General features: G+C 54.3%; 1 protein-coding gene across 1 annotated transcript in view; it reads left to right on the top strand.

Annotated features, from left to right (window-relative positions):
• Positions 1-13,687, top strand: part of ONECUT2 (one cut homeobox 2) — a 51,833-nt gene that overhangs the window by 1,113 nt on the left and 37,033 nt on the right. The window contains exon 2 of the mRNA XM_040264215.1: positions 10-1,004. Coding sequence (XP_040120149.1) covers positions 10-1,004 — 995 coding nt within the window. The remainder of the gene's footprint in view (positions 1-9; positions 1,005-13,687) is intronic.

Genomic DNA, 13,687 nt, shown 5'->3' with positions numbered 1-13,687 from the left:
GCCGCCGCCCCCGCCGCCGCCGCCGCCAACGGCGCACCAGGAGCTGGGCACCGCGGCCGCGGCCGCGGCGGCGGCGGCGTCGCGCTCGGCCATGGTCACTAGCATGGCCTCGATCCTGGACGGCGGCGACTACCGGCCGGAGCTGTCCATCCCGCTCCACCACGCCATGAGCATGTCCTGCGACTCGTCCCCGCCCGGCATGGGCATGAGCAACACCTACACTACGCTGACGCCGCTGCAGCCGCTGCCGCCCATCTCCACCGTGTCGGACAAGTTCCACCACCCGCACCACCACCACCCGCACCACCACCACCACCACCACCACCAGCAGCGCCTCTCGGGCAACGTCAGCGGCAGCTTCACGCTCCTGCGCGACGAGCGCGGGCTCCCGACCATGAACAACCTCTACAGCCCCTACAAGGAGATGCCGGGCATGGGCCAGAGCCTGTCCCCGCTGGCCGCCACCCCGCTGGGCAACGGGCTGGGCGGCCTCCACAACGCGCAGCAGAGCCTGCCCAACTACGGGCCCCCAGGCCCCGACAAGATGCTCAGCCCCAACTTCGACGCGCACCACACTGCCATGCTGACCCGCGGCGACCAGCACCTGTCCCGCGGCCTGGGCACCCCGCCCGCGGCCATGATGTCGCACCTCAACGGCCTGCACCACCCGGGCCACGCTCAGTCCCACGGGCCGGTGCTGGCGCCCAGTCGCGAGAGGCCACCCTCGTCGTCTTCGGGGTCGCAGGTGGCCACCTCCGGCCAGCTGGAGGAGATCAACACCAAAGAGGTGGCCCAGCGCATCACCGCCGAGCTGAAGCGCTACAGCATCCCACAGGCGATTTTCGCGCAGAGGGTGTTGTGCCGGTCTCAGGGGACTCTCTCCGACCTGCTCCGGAACCCCAAACCGTGGAGTAAACTCAAATCTGGCAGGGAGACCTTCCGCAGGATGTGGAAGTGGCTGCAGGAGCCCGAGTTCCAGCGCATGTCCGCCTTACGCCTGGCAGGTAAGCCCAGAGGGTCGTCTGGAGTCGGGCTGCCGGCTGCCCTGACCCCGGGTGCGGGCACTGAGCCTCCCCTCCGGGTCCCTTGCCCCTCTCCCTCCACGCTTGCCATTTGTTCTCTACTTCATTCCGTCTCCGTTTCCTCTTTCTCTCCTCTTTTCTCTGTTCTCCCTTGCTCTTTCTCTCTCTTCTCACCTCCCTGTCTCCCGAGCTTCTTGAGCGACCCCGTCCCTGTTTTGTTCGCACTCTGCTCACCGTGCCAACAACTCTGCCCTCTCTTTCAGACCTTCCCCAGTTGTGGGAGGCACGAAGAGTGTGTGCGGTGTCCACTAGGAGCCCTCTCTTTCCCAGACTCCCGGGGACGGCGGGGTTGCCTTTATTCAGAACCCTGTGCACTTGAACTCTTGTTCAGACAATACATTTCACTTCTGCCAGCTGCCCGGTCTCCCTATATAGAGACAATTGGTGGCGAGAGGTAGTGGGCTTTAGAGGGGGAAGAGCTCTCTCTGCTGTCTTTCTCCCCCCCGTGTTGGGCAAACTTATTCGGTCACTGACAGGAAGCACAGCCTTGCCCACGCGGAGAACCGGGGCGGGCGGGGGGGGGGGCCGGGATACAACCGCGCTTCCGGAGCCGGTCTCCGGCCTTGACTTCGGCGCGGGGACTTTGTTATGGAAAGAGCGGGCTGGGGCCAGCGCCCGTGTCGCTGCCCACAGTGAGGTTGGGACTGCCACATTCGCCGCTCTGGGAGGACAGGAGAGGGGAAACTCGGAGCGGGAAGCGTCCTGCCTTGCTGGCCGGCCGCCCTTTGCCCGGCTCCCAGCATTGGCCGCGATGTGCTGAGGTGTGGCTGAACCGTGGGGACGAAGCTGGGAGCTCGCGGAAAGAGGGTACTGAGAAATTAAGATGCAGGTTAGTTAACGCCTCTTGGGCGCTGGGCTCCCGGCTCCACCTTTGCATTAAGCGGACGCGGATGGAGCGCCGGGCTCGGCGACCGGGAGGGCCGGCGGCCGGCGGGAGGGGACGGGTCGACGCGCCGGTTACATTGTTCTGGGGCCGGCTTGGGCTCTTTGTGCCTCCTCTAGCGGCCGAGCCGCGAGGTACAGCCCTCTATTGTTCTAGCAGAGCAGAAACCTCCCGTGTGGGCGGCGGGAGCCGAGAGAAAGGCGCAGCCCGGGCTGCGGCTGGCACCCGGGTGCGCGCTTTTGTGCCCCGGCGCGGTGTGCGTGGCGGGTGCGCTGCGCCCCCGGGGACCGTGCCACGGGCCAGGAGGGGCGAAGTGTCCAGGCGCCCCGCCGGGGAGGACGCACGGCCCCCGACTGCAGGCCGGGATTGGGCTGCTTTTGGACTGAGCCACCTCTCCCGATAGTCAGATTGTCTGGGGAACAATTCGCGGTGGCGGTGATAATTTACATAGGGGAGCGGGGAGCCCGAAGTTCCAAGCCGCATAAAACGGGCTTCCGGAGCTAGAGCACAAGCTTCCTCTCCGGCTCCCTGGGGCTTTCCTCGCACCAATGAGTCTGGTTTATGGGGTGCACTCTACCGACGCTGGACAGGGTTGGGGGATGGGACAGGCGGTGGGGAGGAGGCGTTTCCACTCTGACAGCCGCCGTCCGCCTTCGCTTGTTGGATTCCAGTCTCTAGTCCGTAACCAGCCGCAGTGTGGATCCGAAAAGGTCATGAAAACTAGATCCGCCACCTCCAGAGCTTCCCCAAGTCGGTGAACTCCAAATAGTTACGCATGGATCTTGAAACCTACTTTATCTTTCCCCTAGCTTACTCTTCATCCTCTCCTACCATTTTCTCTGATTGCTCTTGGTCCCTTGAAAAGATTAAGCAAGAAATAGAGAGTATCAGTGAAAAATGGACTGGAAGCCTCCTGACAGTTCCAAACTGTGTGGTCCCCCTTTGTCTTAGGCCCCCCGAACATGCCCTTAGTCCCTTTCCGAGAGTTCTAGCAACGACGGGCTTCTTGAGCACAGGCAGCGGAAGAAACTTGGCGGTCGGTCTCAGGGAAGGGAGGCCAGGATAGGGTGAAGACGGGGTGACAGCGATCTACTCCAGCTCATCTCGGAGCACTGCCGCCCCCTCATGCCTGTCCCGCAAAGGACAGAGCTTTTATTTTTTTTTTTTTAAAGCAAGCCTTCTGCCCACATCTGTCTGAAAGTGAGGTGGAAAGAAACGCTTTGCTGGCCAGCCGGTCTCAAGCCTTTTTGCAACAGCGTCGGGGGGGTTAGGGAGAGTGTGGCATCTGTGGGAGACTGCACTCCCATCACCCATCGCAGAAGAGTCCTGGGGCCAGTCCTGGGGGCTTTTCTGAGCAGGAGCCAGAAAGCCCCCTCAGTGGGAGACCAAGAGCCTCCTTGGCAAGTGGAAATCTCCTGCCAGGGACCCCACTTTGCTCAAGCATTCAAATGCGTGTCTGTTTTATTACCCCGACTTGAAAAGAGACAAGAGCTTTAGCCTTTTTATCTGGCCATTTTATCAGCAACTACAAGTGTGTCGAGTGGTTATTATTACACAGGAGTCTTTTCAGCTTGGGGTCAGTAGATCAGTCTCTCCAGACACTGATGCAGAAGCTGGGCCTGGTGAGTAGGTATTATGTGCTTAGGAGCGCTAGCGAAGGGGAGCAAATGGAGAAGAAACTCCAAGGCCTTCTCCTCCAGGAGTATCGATCCCACTCTTGCAGCAGACTCACAGGGCGGCAGAGGGCTCTGGGGGGCTTTCAGCAAACCGGGTGACTCCACAGGGCAACTCTGCCAGACCCCGGTGCTGGAACCTGGCAGAGAGCACCCAGCCCCCATCTCACCAAGACCAAGTCTCTCTCAGTCTTGTCTTAATTTCTCTATGTCCTCTTAACTTCTCTGTCTCTTTTTAATTTCCCTTTCTCGTTCTCATTTTGGGTCTTGCCAGAGGCCTAAGCAGACCGGGGTTTGAGGGAACCCTGAATTAAGAATTAAGATGTCTGGTTCGGGCCAGCGCTGGCCCCCTCTCTTGGAGGTGGAATGCACCCCATCACAGCAGAAGGGGGCCTGGCTCTCCTCCTTTCCCACGGCTGGGGTATTGGATCCACAGCCCCAGGTAGTATTTTAAAGGGGAAGGGAGAAGATGTCGGGGGAAACGCAGGTTAGATTTCAGAGAAAGGGTTTCCAAGTGCAGGCAGGACTCCTTTCATAAAGGGTGACCACAGCGGAAACTGTTTGGGACCACACCGGGTTGGTCCTCCTCGGCGGTGTCCAGGGTTGACTCTCGCTGGACAGTTTTTATTAATCCGAGAAGAGACTTAAGAAGGGGGAGACCAACTCCCGGGTGGCTTCCAGCACAAACTCTCTCTGGCTTTGAGCCCAAGAGGCCTCTGAACCAAGCACAGACACGAACCAGGAGAGATGGAGATAACGCAGGCAAGACGGTGGAGGGGCACCTCCTGGAGGAAAATCGAGGTCCCCATGGCGGGAGTTGGTTTCCTCCGACAGCTGGAAGACAGAGCAGAGCCCTCGGACCACCCTCGCGGCCGGTTGGCCTCCTGTGAGCTGGACTTCCCGGACGGCCGGCAGGGAACCTGTCTCCCGTCCCCACGGCGGACAGGCGCCTGGCCCGCTCCAGGCGGCCGATCCGGAGCCAACTCTGTTCCGGCGGCGGAGAGCCCTCACCCAACCCACCGGGATGTCTCCCGCGGCGGAGCGGCCGGGCCAGTGGGCCGGCCCAGGGGTCATCCTGAGGCCACGCTGAGCCTCGGAGTGGGAACAGGGACCCATTCGCAGAGACCTTCCCCCTCCCTCGCCGGCTCCCAGTCGGTCCCAGCGTGTTTTTGCTGACGGTTGTGCCACCCTTGTCGGTACGGCACGTTCTCTTGTGCCAGCCGGTCGGGTGAATAATTGGAAAGCTCGCCTCCATCCTATCTTGGTCAAGTCCCCGGTGGCCTCGAGAACACCTTCCTAATTTGCTTTGGGGTGGGCGGGAGCGGCGGAGGGCAGTGAACCCGCGCGCGCACCCGCGCGCCCTGGATGCCAGAGGCGGCGCCTTTATTTTCCTTCCAGGCTTTGCGCCGTGCGGGTATGTCACTTTTCTCAAACAAATGTGTATATGGAGGGAGATCGATGCTGATAATGTTTAGAAGATTAAAAGAGCATTAATGCTGGCAACGAGAACGTAAACGTGTGGACCCAGATTTCATTGATCCGGAATCCGATCCGGCGCGTTTCCAGTAAACCCGACGGGCGCCCTCTTCCCAGCAGAGCGCACGCCAGCGGCCCGGCTCCTCGGCGCTCCCGCTGCGCCGCCTCCCCAGCTCCAGGCGGGCTCTCGGGTCTGGCGGCCGCCCCAGCCCGCGCTTCCTACGCCCGGTCTCGTCTGTCGCCGGGCTGCCGGCCTCTGGCCCCGTCCCCGCGCTCCCCGGGCGGCGGGTGTCCCCGAAGGGGTCGCACGGGACGCGAGGCCTCTCAGTCCTCCCGCGCTTCGGCGGCCTTCGCCTCTGCCGCCCGCATCGGATCCATCAGGGCCCAGGGCAACTTCTCTCCTCCGTCGAAACTACCCGGGAAACCTGGTCACCCCTCGTTACGCGGGGTACACCGAGCTGAACGTTAGAAACGAGGTCTCTAAAGCTGCCTGCGAACCTCGCAGCTTCCTGATCCGCGGATCCATCCCCATCCAGATTGTGTCCTTAAGGAAGAACGTTCGTTCGAGCGAAACGTTCCCACTCGCAGACTTTCCCACCGATGCATTAGTTGGACAATTAAATGAGGCCGCAGTGACAGCGGCCTAGGCGTCACCCCTTGGTATGGTCTGCTCTGGGCTAACTGGGTCAACGAGGGAAGAATCTTGAATCTTGTTTCTTATCCTACGGGGGCAGGATGGTGAGAAAAAACAGCCCCGGGGACTGCCAGTCTCCCGGAAACTGGAGCGATCTTCCCTTCTGGGACCCCGGACTCAGGCCTGGCCCCCTGGTAGGAAAGTTTTCTCTGAGACATCTGCCTTGATGGGGAAAAAGGAAGAACTTCAAAGCTGTTCCTTGGCTTCAACCCTTCCCGTCTTGGCCCAGTGATTGACTCTTCCAGAAGGAACACCAAGGTGGATGAAGGAAAGAAAGAGAAAACTGAGGCAGTGGTGCAGGTGAGATCAGAGCTAAATCGCACAGATTTTTTTTTTAATTGTAAGTTCTCCAATTTGAGAAAAACGAAAGCTTTTCCTTCAAGAGAAGGTTTCAACCTAGAAGACAGGAGTCTTTCCCTTCTTTCTCCAAGAAGGAGATGAGAAGAAGAAGCAAGGAAAGGAGAGAGGACAGAAACAAATCTGGCATTTTTTTCTGCCTTGAGGGGTGGCAGTTATTTCTTTCTGTTCTCCCCAGAGTCGGGGCCATCTTCCCACCAATGGGTTTCCTTAAACAAGGGGGCTCTCAAAGGGTTCCTTGATGCCTAGCCCCTCTTCTGAAAATGGAGGTGAACCACCTCAGGTGATTGGGTACAGAAACCGAAAAGGGCTCGTGGTTTCCGCCTGGTGAGGTGGGCAGCTGACCCCTCCCCACAAGCCCCAGGGGAAGAGCGCTCAGTTAGGGCGAGGTGAGCAGGCTTTTGGAGGGTGGATTCTTCATCTCTCTGTCACCCCCATCCTAGAATCTTCAGTCCCCTCCTAGAATCCTCAAACAGGGCTGGATTCCTAGGGAAAGGTGAGGGTGGAGCGAAGGGACACGGAGCCCCCCAGGTGCTCCGTGTCTCCAGGAGGCGAGTAGGCCCACTTCTCTCTAGAGACATGGGTCTGCCCACAGGTCACAGGGGCCTTGCGGAGTTTACCTCCTGGAGCTCCAGGCCGGAACCTGGAGGCGAAAACGAGACTGCCTCTGCCGCTGCCTCCATTCCACAACCTCACTTTAGGCTGAGCCTTAGTTTTCTGGGCTTTAGAACCTGTTCTTCTAAGGAAAGATCAGGGAAAGAGGGTAGCAGGCTTATCACTGTTGCAGCGGCTGGTGTTGGCAGAAACTGTCTGGAGGAGAAGTGGCGTCGTGTCGGGCGTCCCTGGAGGAATGGAAACCTCAGAGGAGAAGCAGAGAGATTCCGTTTCTGGGTTCCTGCCAGAGGAAGGGAACTGAGGAGGGAATAAATAGTGATTACCATCTGGATAAAGGGCCCTGGGGAGAAGGGTGGATGGTGAGGAGCCCAGAGCCTGAACCTTCATCTACAGACCCTGGACTGTCCTCACCCCCGGCCGGCTCGGAGGCCCCAGCTTTTCCTGACCTGGGAAAATTGCTTTTCCTGGTGGGGGGAAGCCGTTATGAGGGAGTCCAAGAAGGATCTTCATGCTGCCAGGAACAGAGCCTGTACATGTGGGCTGGGGGCCCCCAGCACCGCATCCGTTCCTCTAATGCACGTCAGTGCCTTTGGGGAAAGCTGTATGATCCCCAAGTCTCCAGGCTAAGACTCTGAGAAATGGATGCAGGTTTTTGTGGGGCAGGGGAGGAGGGGCAGGGGCTGAGCCCATCCGATGCACAGCAGGGTGCTGATGGGCCAGGCCCGGGCCGTGCAGACAGGGCTAGTCTCTGTGGGGGGGAGGATTCCTCGGAGCTGTGGACATTTGTTAGGAAAGCCGTCCCACGCAAACTGTCCCAGGGGGAGAGGAGGCGCTGTGTTCCACCTTGGTGCCCCTCTTGCCATCTGAAGATCCATTACTCTTCTGTAGAAAGCAGACTTTGTTTGGGTTGGAAGCACACCTCCAATGTAATTTAATCAGCATTGGACTTTGGCTCGCATAATCAAATATACATATACTTTCTCCTGCAGGAAGAAAAATAATTTCTCTGTAACCGGCATTGACTTGAAGTCATGTCGTCTCCGGAAAGCATCACATTTTTAAAGGGAAAGGTAAAATTGAGGGGGAAGAGAACCCACAGTTTTTCGGTGGTTTGCCTCGTAATAGCTAAGAGAGCCAGTTACCACCTGAGAAAGGATGGAAGGAACATCTAGAAACTGAAATATATGGGCTGCTCCAATTGTAAGGATCCCACTCCAGCTTCTTCTGTGTAGTCAACCTGCCAGATCTGTATTGGTACGACCAGTTAGCAGGCTGACCGACTCGTAGGAATTTGGGCTTTGTGTTTGCGTTGAGGCACCTTTGGAAGAATCGCTCCATTGCTCCATTTCTGTCTGTTTTCTTTGGAGAGACCGTGGGCAGTAGCCGCAGGATCCCAGTGGGCAGCAAGCCCACCCCTCCCGCAGGGCCTGGAGCATCCCCCAGAACAAGCCTGGATGCCCCCCCCTCCAGAGCGAAGCTCTGGGCTGTACCCAAGTTGGGTCTGTTAGGGAATCTGTTGTAAACACAGATCCATTGATTTGCATTTGTCAGAGAGTAAAGTTAAACCAGTGAAAAGAGAAGCCCTTACCCTTTTATGCAGGGCCAGGGAAACCTTTCATATTGATCCTATTGATCCAACCTTTCCCTTTAAGGAAACCACATAGTTAAAGACCCTCGTTCAATAGATTTACCCTTCGCGCTTGTGATATTCCTTTAAGTGTCCTCATCTAGGCTAGCTGGGCATTAAGCCCACACTCCAAGCCAAACAGAAATGGAAAGGGGGTGGGAGGGGAGGAGTCAGGAGGCAGAATTGTGGGAAGTGAAACTGAATCAAACTGAAATGCATAATGACTCGGTTGGGGATGCTTTACTCATCCTTCTGAGATGACACGCAGGGATAAGAACAAAATAGATGCGTTTAACACGTCTCCTCTCCCTTCCCTTCCCTTCCCTCCCCTCCTCTCTCCCCCGAAAACAAAATCTATTTAGGTGCTAGACTAACATCACGGGAACATCACTTTCTACTGTGAAATTATTTCAATCAAGCAGCTAGCTTGCTTCATTAAAACTGGTTCCCTTAAAGGCAGTAAAACTTTCACAGAAATTCTTTTGGTTCATTTGTAGCAGATTGGGAATAAAATTTGTCCCCAGATATGCAATGTTTTGGACTCTGTATCTGAGCATGAGCACTGAAGTCACTTTCGAAGAGAGGGGTTGGAGTTGTGTCTTCTGATGGAAGAGGGCAGAAACCAGACCAGGAGTAAGGAACCACTTTTTCTTCTAGAGCAATGTAGATGGAACAGGAATTGCTAAGTATTGCTTGGTACCCCTCATGTTTACAGAGATGAAAATGAAAGTCCCCTTTGTTTCCAGAACTGTGGGCATGATCTGTTTTATTTCTTCCTTGACCCTTTTTGTTCTGTAAATAACATCCATTTGTGATTTTTTTTTTTCCCAACATGTTCTATGCGGTATACATAATTGGCTCTCTCTTGGGTTGAGTTCAGACATTCATGTTTGTTTTATGTGATTGAAAAATATTAATGATTCCTTAGGTGAGCTAATGTATTTATCTGCTGAGTGAGTTCAAAGGGCAGAGTTCAGCTATGGTTCAGGTTAATTGAACAGGAAGCTGTGAGCTCTCCAGCCTGTGTTGAACAAGGGACCAGTTCCTTAAAATATCACACTCGGCAAACACACAGTTTCACTGTCTTCATCCTGGAGTCTGATGTAAGAAGCTCAGATCAACTTGGATTGCTTGTTTAAAAACCCAAAGCAAAAGCGCAGCAATGGCAACAATCCCCCCACCCCGCCCCGAGTCCCCCTTAGGGAAGAAGAGTTTTCTCATTGGCTAATTGCTTTATTGGTAGCACTGACCTGCAGAGCAGCTGCAGCGGCCTGGATGAAGGCTCAGGCCTCAGAATAATGCGCTCCATTAGAACAGGGCAAGGCATTTTTTGTTTACTCAATTGGAGCTCCCTGCAAAGTGCCATTAACCCCGGCCCAGCCGCTTGTGTGTCGCAAAAGCCAAAGGTCACACCAGTCAGGCTGTAGGCACAGCCAGCTCTGCCCTGGTGGAAGGGAGGAGGTGTCCTTGCTGGCATGGCCCTCTACAAGCTCGGTCCAGCCCTGTGGGCCCCTCCAGGGCCCTGACCAGAACAAGCACTTGCACAACTTGTTTGCATTTCCCAATTGCTGAATCATGTTACTGATGATTACACAGTTTTGATCTGAGACCCATGAAACACACAGAAGGGAAAAAAAATCCTCCCACTGACCTTGTCTCTCTTATTTATGTTCCCTTCCTCATTGTGTGTTACAGTAAATAGAATTGTGCAAACGGTGCTTTTTAGCAGGAATGTAGTCTGGATAAGTGCTTGGATCAAGAAGACAGAGCTCCAAACCTGGGCGGAGGAGGGGGTTGTTTAGCAGAAAGAAGGTTTGAAGTGGAGCCAGGAGCACAGTCAAGGCTTCTACCAAGAGCACCTTGAGCTAGAGCGCCACCTGCCGGTAGTCTCCTAACTTCAGTAAGCCTTGCGCCCCTAAGGGCCATGCTCTTTCCTTCACTTTGTTCCTGGTATCTGTGTCTCCATTCCCCACCCCCCCGACCACTACCCATATTTTCCTAGGAATTTCTTAGGGGGCTTTCTCCTGGTCCCTTGAAACTCTAACCTCTGCCTGTTCTAATAAGTTGCTAAGGAGAAATCGGCAGTTTTGCTGTGATGGGTAAAGTGATTCGCCCACCCTGTACATTGAAGTAATAGTCTCCTGCTTAGTTGGATAGTGCTTGGGAGAAGAGGGGCAGAGCAAGCAAAAATTATATATATATATATATCTGTGGGAGAGGAGGAGAAGAAGAATGTTATGTGTGTAAGAGAAATCCTCAGTTGATGGTGCCAGTGAGCACTGTGCCAACTATAAGGTGCTCTGCAAAGGCAAAATATTGTACCAGGGAGAGGTGGGTGAGAGAGAATCAGTGTGTGCAGAGGGGGCATCAGGAAAGACATGCCAGGTCAGTGAGCCAGAGGTGGGCTCTGGGAAGTCCCCTGGGAAGAGAAGAAGTGAACCAGCCATTTTGAAGTTGCAAAGAAGTAAGCCACCGAGCTACACCTGGAACCAGATTGGCTGAGGCTCTATGGGCAGCAGCTGTTTCCAGGCTCGCCTCCCCTTGATCCGGCCGCCGCCCCTGACAGCAGAGCGCCAGTGGATGGGTTGCCGCCTGCACGCCCCGGCTCAGACTTCAGCACCACGAACAGCGCCACGGAGCGCCCCAAGAGCCAGTGTGCGCCCACGCTGAGCAGAGCAAACTTACATCTCAGCCCAGAGAAGGGGCACGGGTCCTCTGCAGGGTTAGTTCCGGGTGGGGCCCTCCCTGATCAGCAGCTCCAGCTCTCTGATCTGGGAGCCTGAGTCTGAACAAGGCCTCTGATTGTCCTCTCTCGCCCACGGCTTTGGTTCTCTGTGTGAGGTCAGCGGTAATAAAGGGAGAGAAGTGATGGCCTGAGGATCAAAGATGCTGAAGGTCGCCTTCCTTTCAGAGAGGAAGAGCGTTACCTCTGTGTGTTGGGGGGGAGGGGGGCAGGGGAGAATTGAACTGGCTTCTGCAGGCACTGACCGCTATTCTCAACATGGTATTTCAGATTTAGAATTTCCTTTCAAGGCTTATGGTCTGGTTGCCCCATACACAAATGCACAAAAACGGATTTTCCCTACCACGTGATTTTTGCAAACACAGTTTTCATTGTATTAACCAAGATTCTCACATCATGTCAGCAGTCATGTTGCCAGGCTGCCTCCAGTGAGGCAGGTTGGAGTTCTTGAGATTATTCCTCGATGGGGCAGTCTTTAAGAGGGACCTCTCCACCACTTCCGTGGGCCAGGGGTGGTGTCTCTTCCTCATGGCCCTGGCCGCGGTGAGAGCTGGCATTAGGCATTGGCCCCTGCCTCCAGCCGTTTTCAGTCAGTTGCTCCGCTTTATTTGCATCTTTTAGTCCAGAGAAAGGAGGCAGGTGGGTCCTTTTGGTCTGTGATTAGGCATGACCGTATCTCTTTAGATTTCTAGTAAAATGGCCCTTGACTTCCCAAAGCTAATGAAAATGTAAAACTTGTTGCCCCGTATCAGGGAACTTTAGTTCAAGCCTAATTTATTGCTAAAGTGGTTCTCGGGGAGGTGGAGCATAGGAACAGTCAAGTGTATCCCCTTTAAAAGAAAGTCAGGGGTATGATAAATGAGATTTTTTTCCCTGTGACAACTCATCTTTAAATTCCTAGTGACTTGGATGAAAGGAAGAAAATCCACCGCAAGCAAAACAAACCTGGCAGAGCATTCACTCTCAGGGTTGGGAAAAAATCATTTTCTGTGTCTGAAATTTTGCTCTGTAAATGGGCAGGAACACATTTGAATTAGATCTAAGAGCTGATTTTAAATCTACTTGATAAACACTGATTAAAGCAGTTTCTTCAAGTCTTCAGATTTGCAGACATGCGTTTCCTAGTAGTTGTTGGGTTACACTATCAAAACCTTTTCCAGTAAAACATGGATTTGACAGTAAGGAAAGTCATTTTTTTTTAGTCTGTTTTATATGCATCACTGCATCTTATTAAAATAAGTCTGTCCACTCCACCAGGGCTTATACTAAATGCATTTCCTTTCTAGTGAACTCAGTGTGGTTTTTAAAAGATATTCTATTTTAAAAAAAAATAATAATAATAAAATAAAAGATATTCTATTTTCATAAGACTGCAGTATAAACAGGACCTCTCCTGTAGTCTTCTTTGACTCCAAATACTTTTTAAAAAAGTAAAAGAACCTTTTGCCTTTCTGAAAGAGTGATAGATACACAAATCTAAAGGATTTTTTTTTTAAAATCTTGGATTCAGATGCCTCCTAACATATATCAGAGTTATATCAGTTCATGTTCAAGGCATGAAAGTGAATTCTTTAGTCCACTCTTGATGTTTAACCCTTCTGATCCCTTTTTTATTTCCATTCTTCTGAAAAGGAAGAGACATTCTTCCTTTTGAAAGCCAATTCCTCACTACTGAGCCATAAAAAGGAACACATTTGAGTCCATTGTAATGAGGTGGATGACCCTAGAGCCTATCACACAGACTGAAGTGAGTCAGAGGAAAATAAATAGTGTATATTAGCACATGTGTATGGCGTCTGGTAGGATGGCACTGATGGGTGCATTTGCACGGCAGCCGTGGAGACGCAGACATAGAGAAGAGACTTATGGACACGGAGGGGGAGGAGGAGAGGGAAGGGAAGACGCATGGCGAGAGCAGCGTGGATGCGTGTGCACAGGCGTGTGTAAACAGCCAGTGGGAGCTTCACATGGCGAGAGAGGTGTGGATGCGTGTGCACAGGCGTGTGTAAACAGACAGCCAAGGGGAGCTTCACATGGCGAGAGCGGCGTGGATGCGTGTGCACAGGCATGTGTAAACAGCCAGTGGGAGCTTCACATGGCGAGAGTGGCGTGGATGCATGTGCATTGGCGTGTGTAAACAGACAGCCAGGGGGAGCTTCACATGGCGAGAGCAGCATGGATGCGTGTGCACAGGCATGTGTAAACAGACAGCCAAGGGGAGCTTCACATGGCGAGAGCGGCGTGGATGCGTGTGCATAGGCGTGTGTAAACAGACAGCCAAGGGGAGCTTCACATGGCGAGAGTGGCGTGGATGCGTGTGCACAGGCGTGTGTAAACAGACAGCCAGTGGGAGCTTCACATGGCGAGAGCGGCATGGATGCGTGTGCACAGGCGTGTGTAAACAGACAGCCAAGGGGAGCTTCACATGGCGAGAGCGGCATGGATGCGTGTGCACAGGCGTGTGTAAACAGACAGCCAAGGGGAGCTTCACATGGCGAGAGCGGCGTGGATGCGTGTGCACAGGCGTGTGTAAACAG

The sequence above is a fragment of the Oryx dammah genome, unplaced genomic scaffold, assembly GCF_014754425.2.
Source record: "Oryx dammah isolate SB20612 unplaced genomic scaffold, SCBI_Odam_1.1 HiC_scaffold_22, whole genome shotgun sequence".
NCBI classification, from domain to species: Eukaryota; Metazoa; Chordata; class Mammalia; order Artiodactyla; family Bovidae; genus Oryx; species Oryx dammah.
This window is presented reverse-complemented; position numbering and strand designations above follow the sequence as displayed.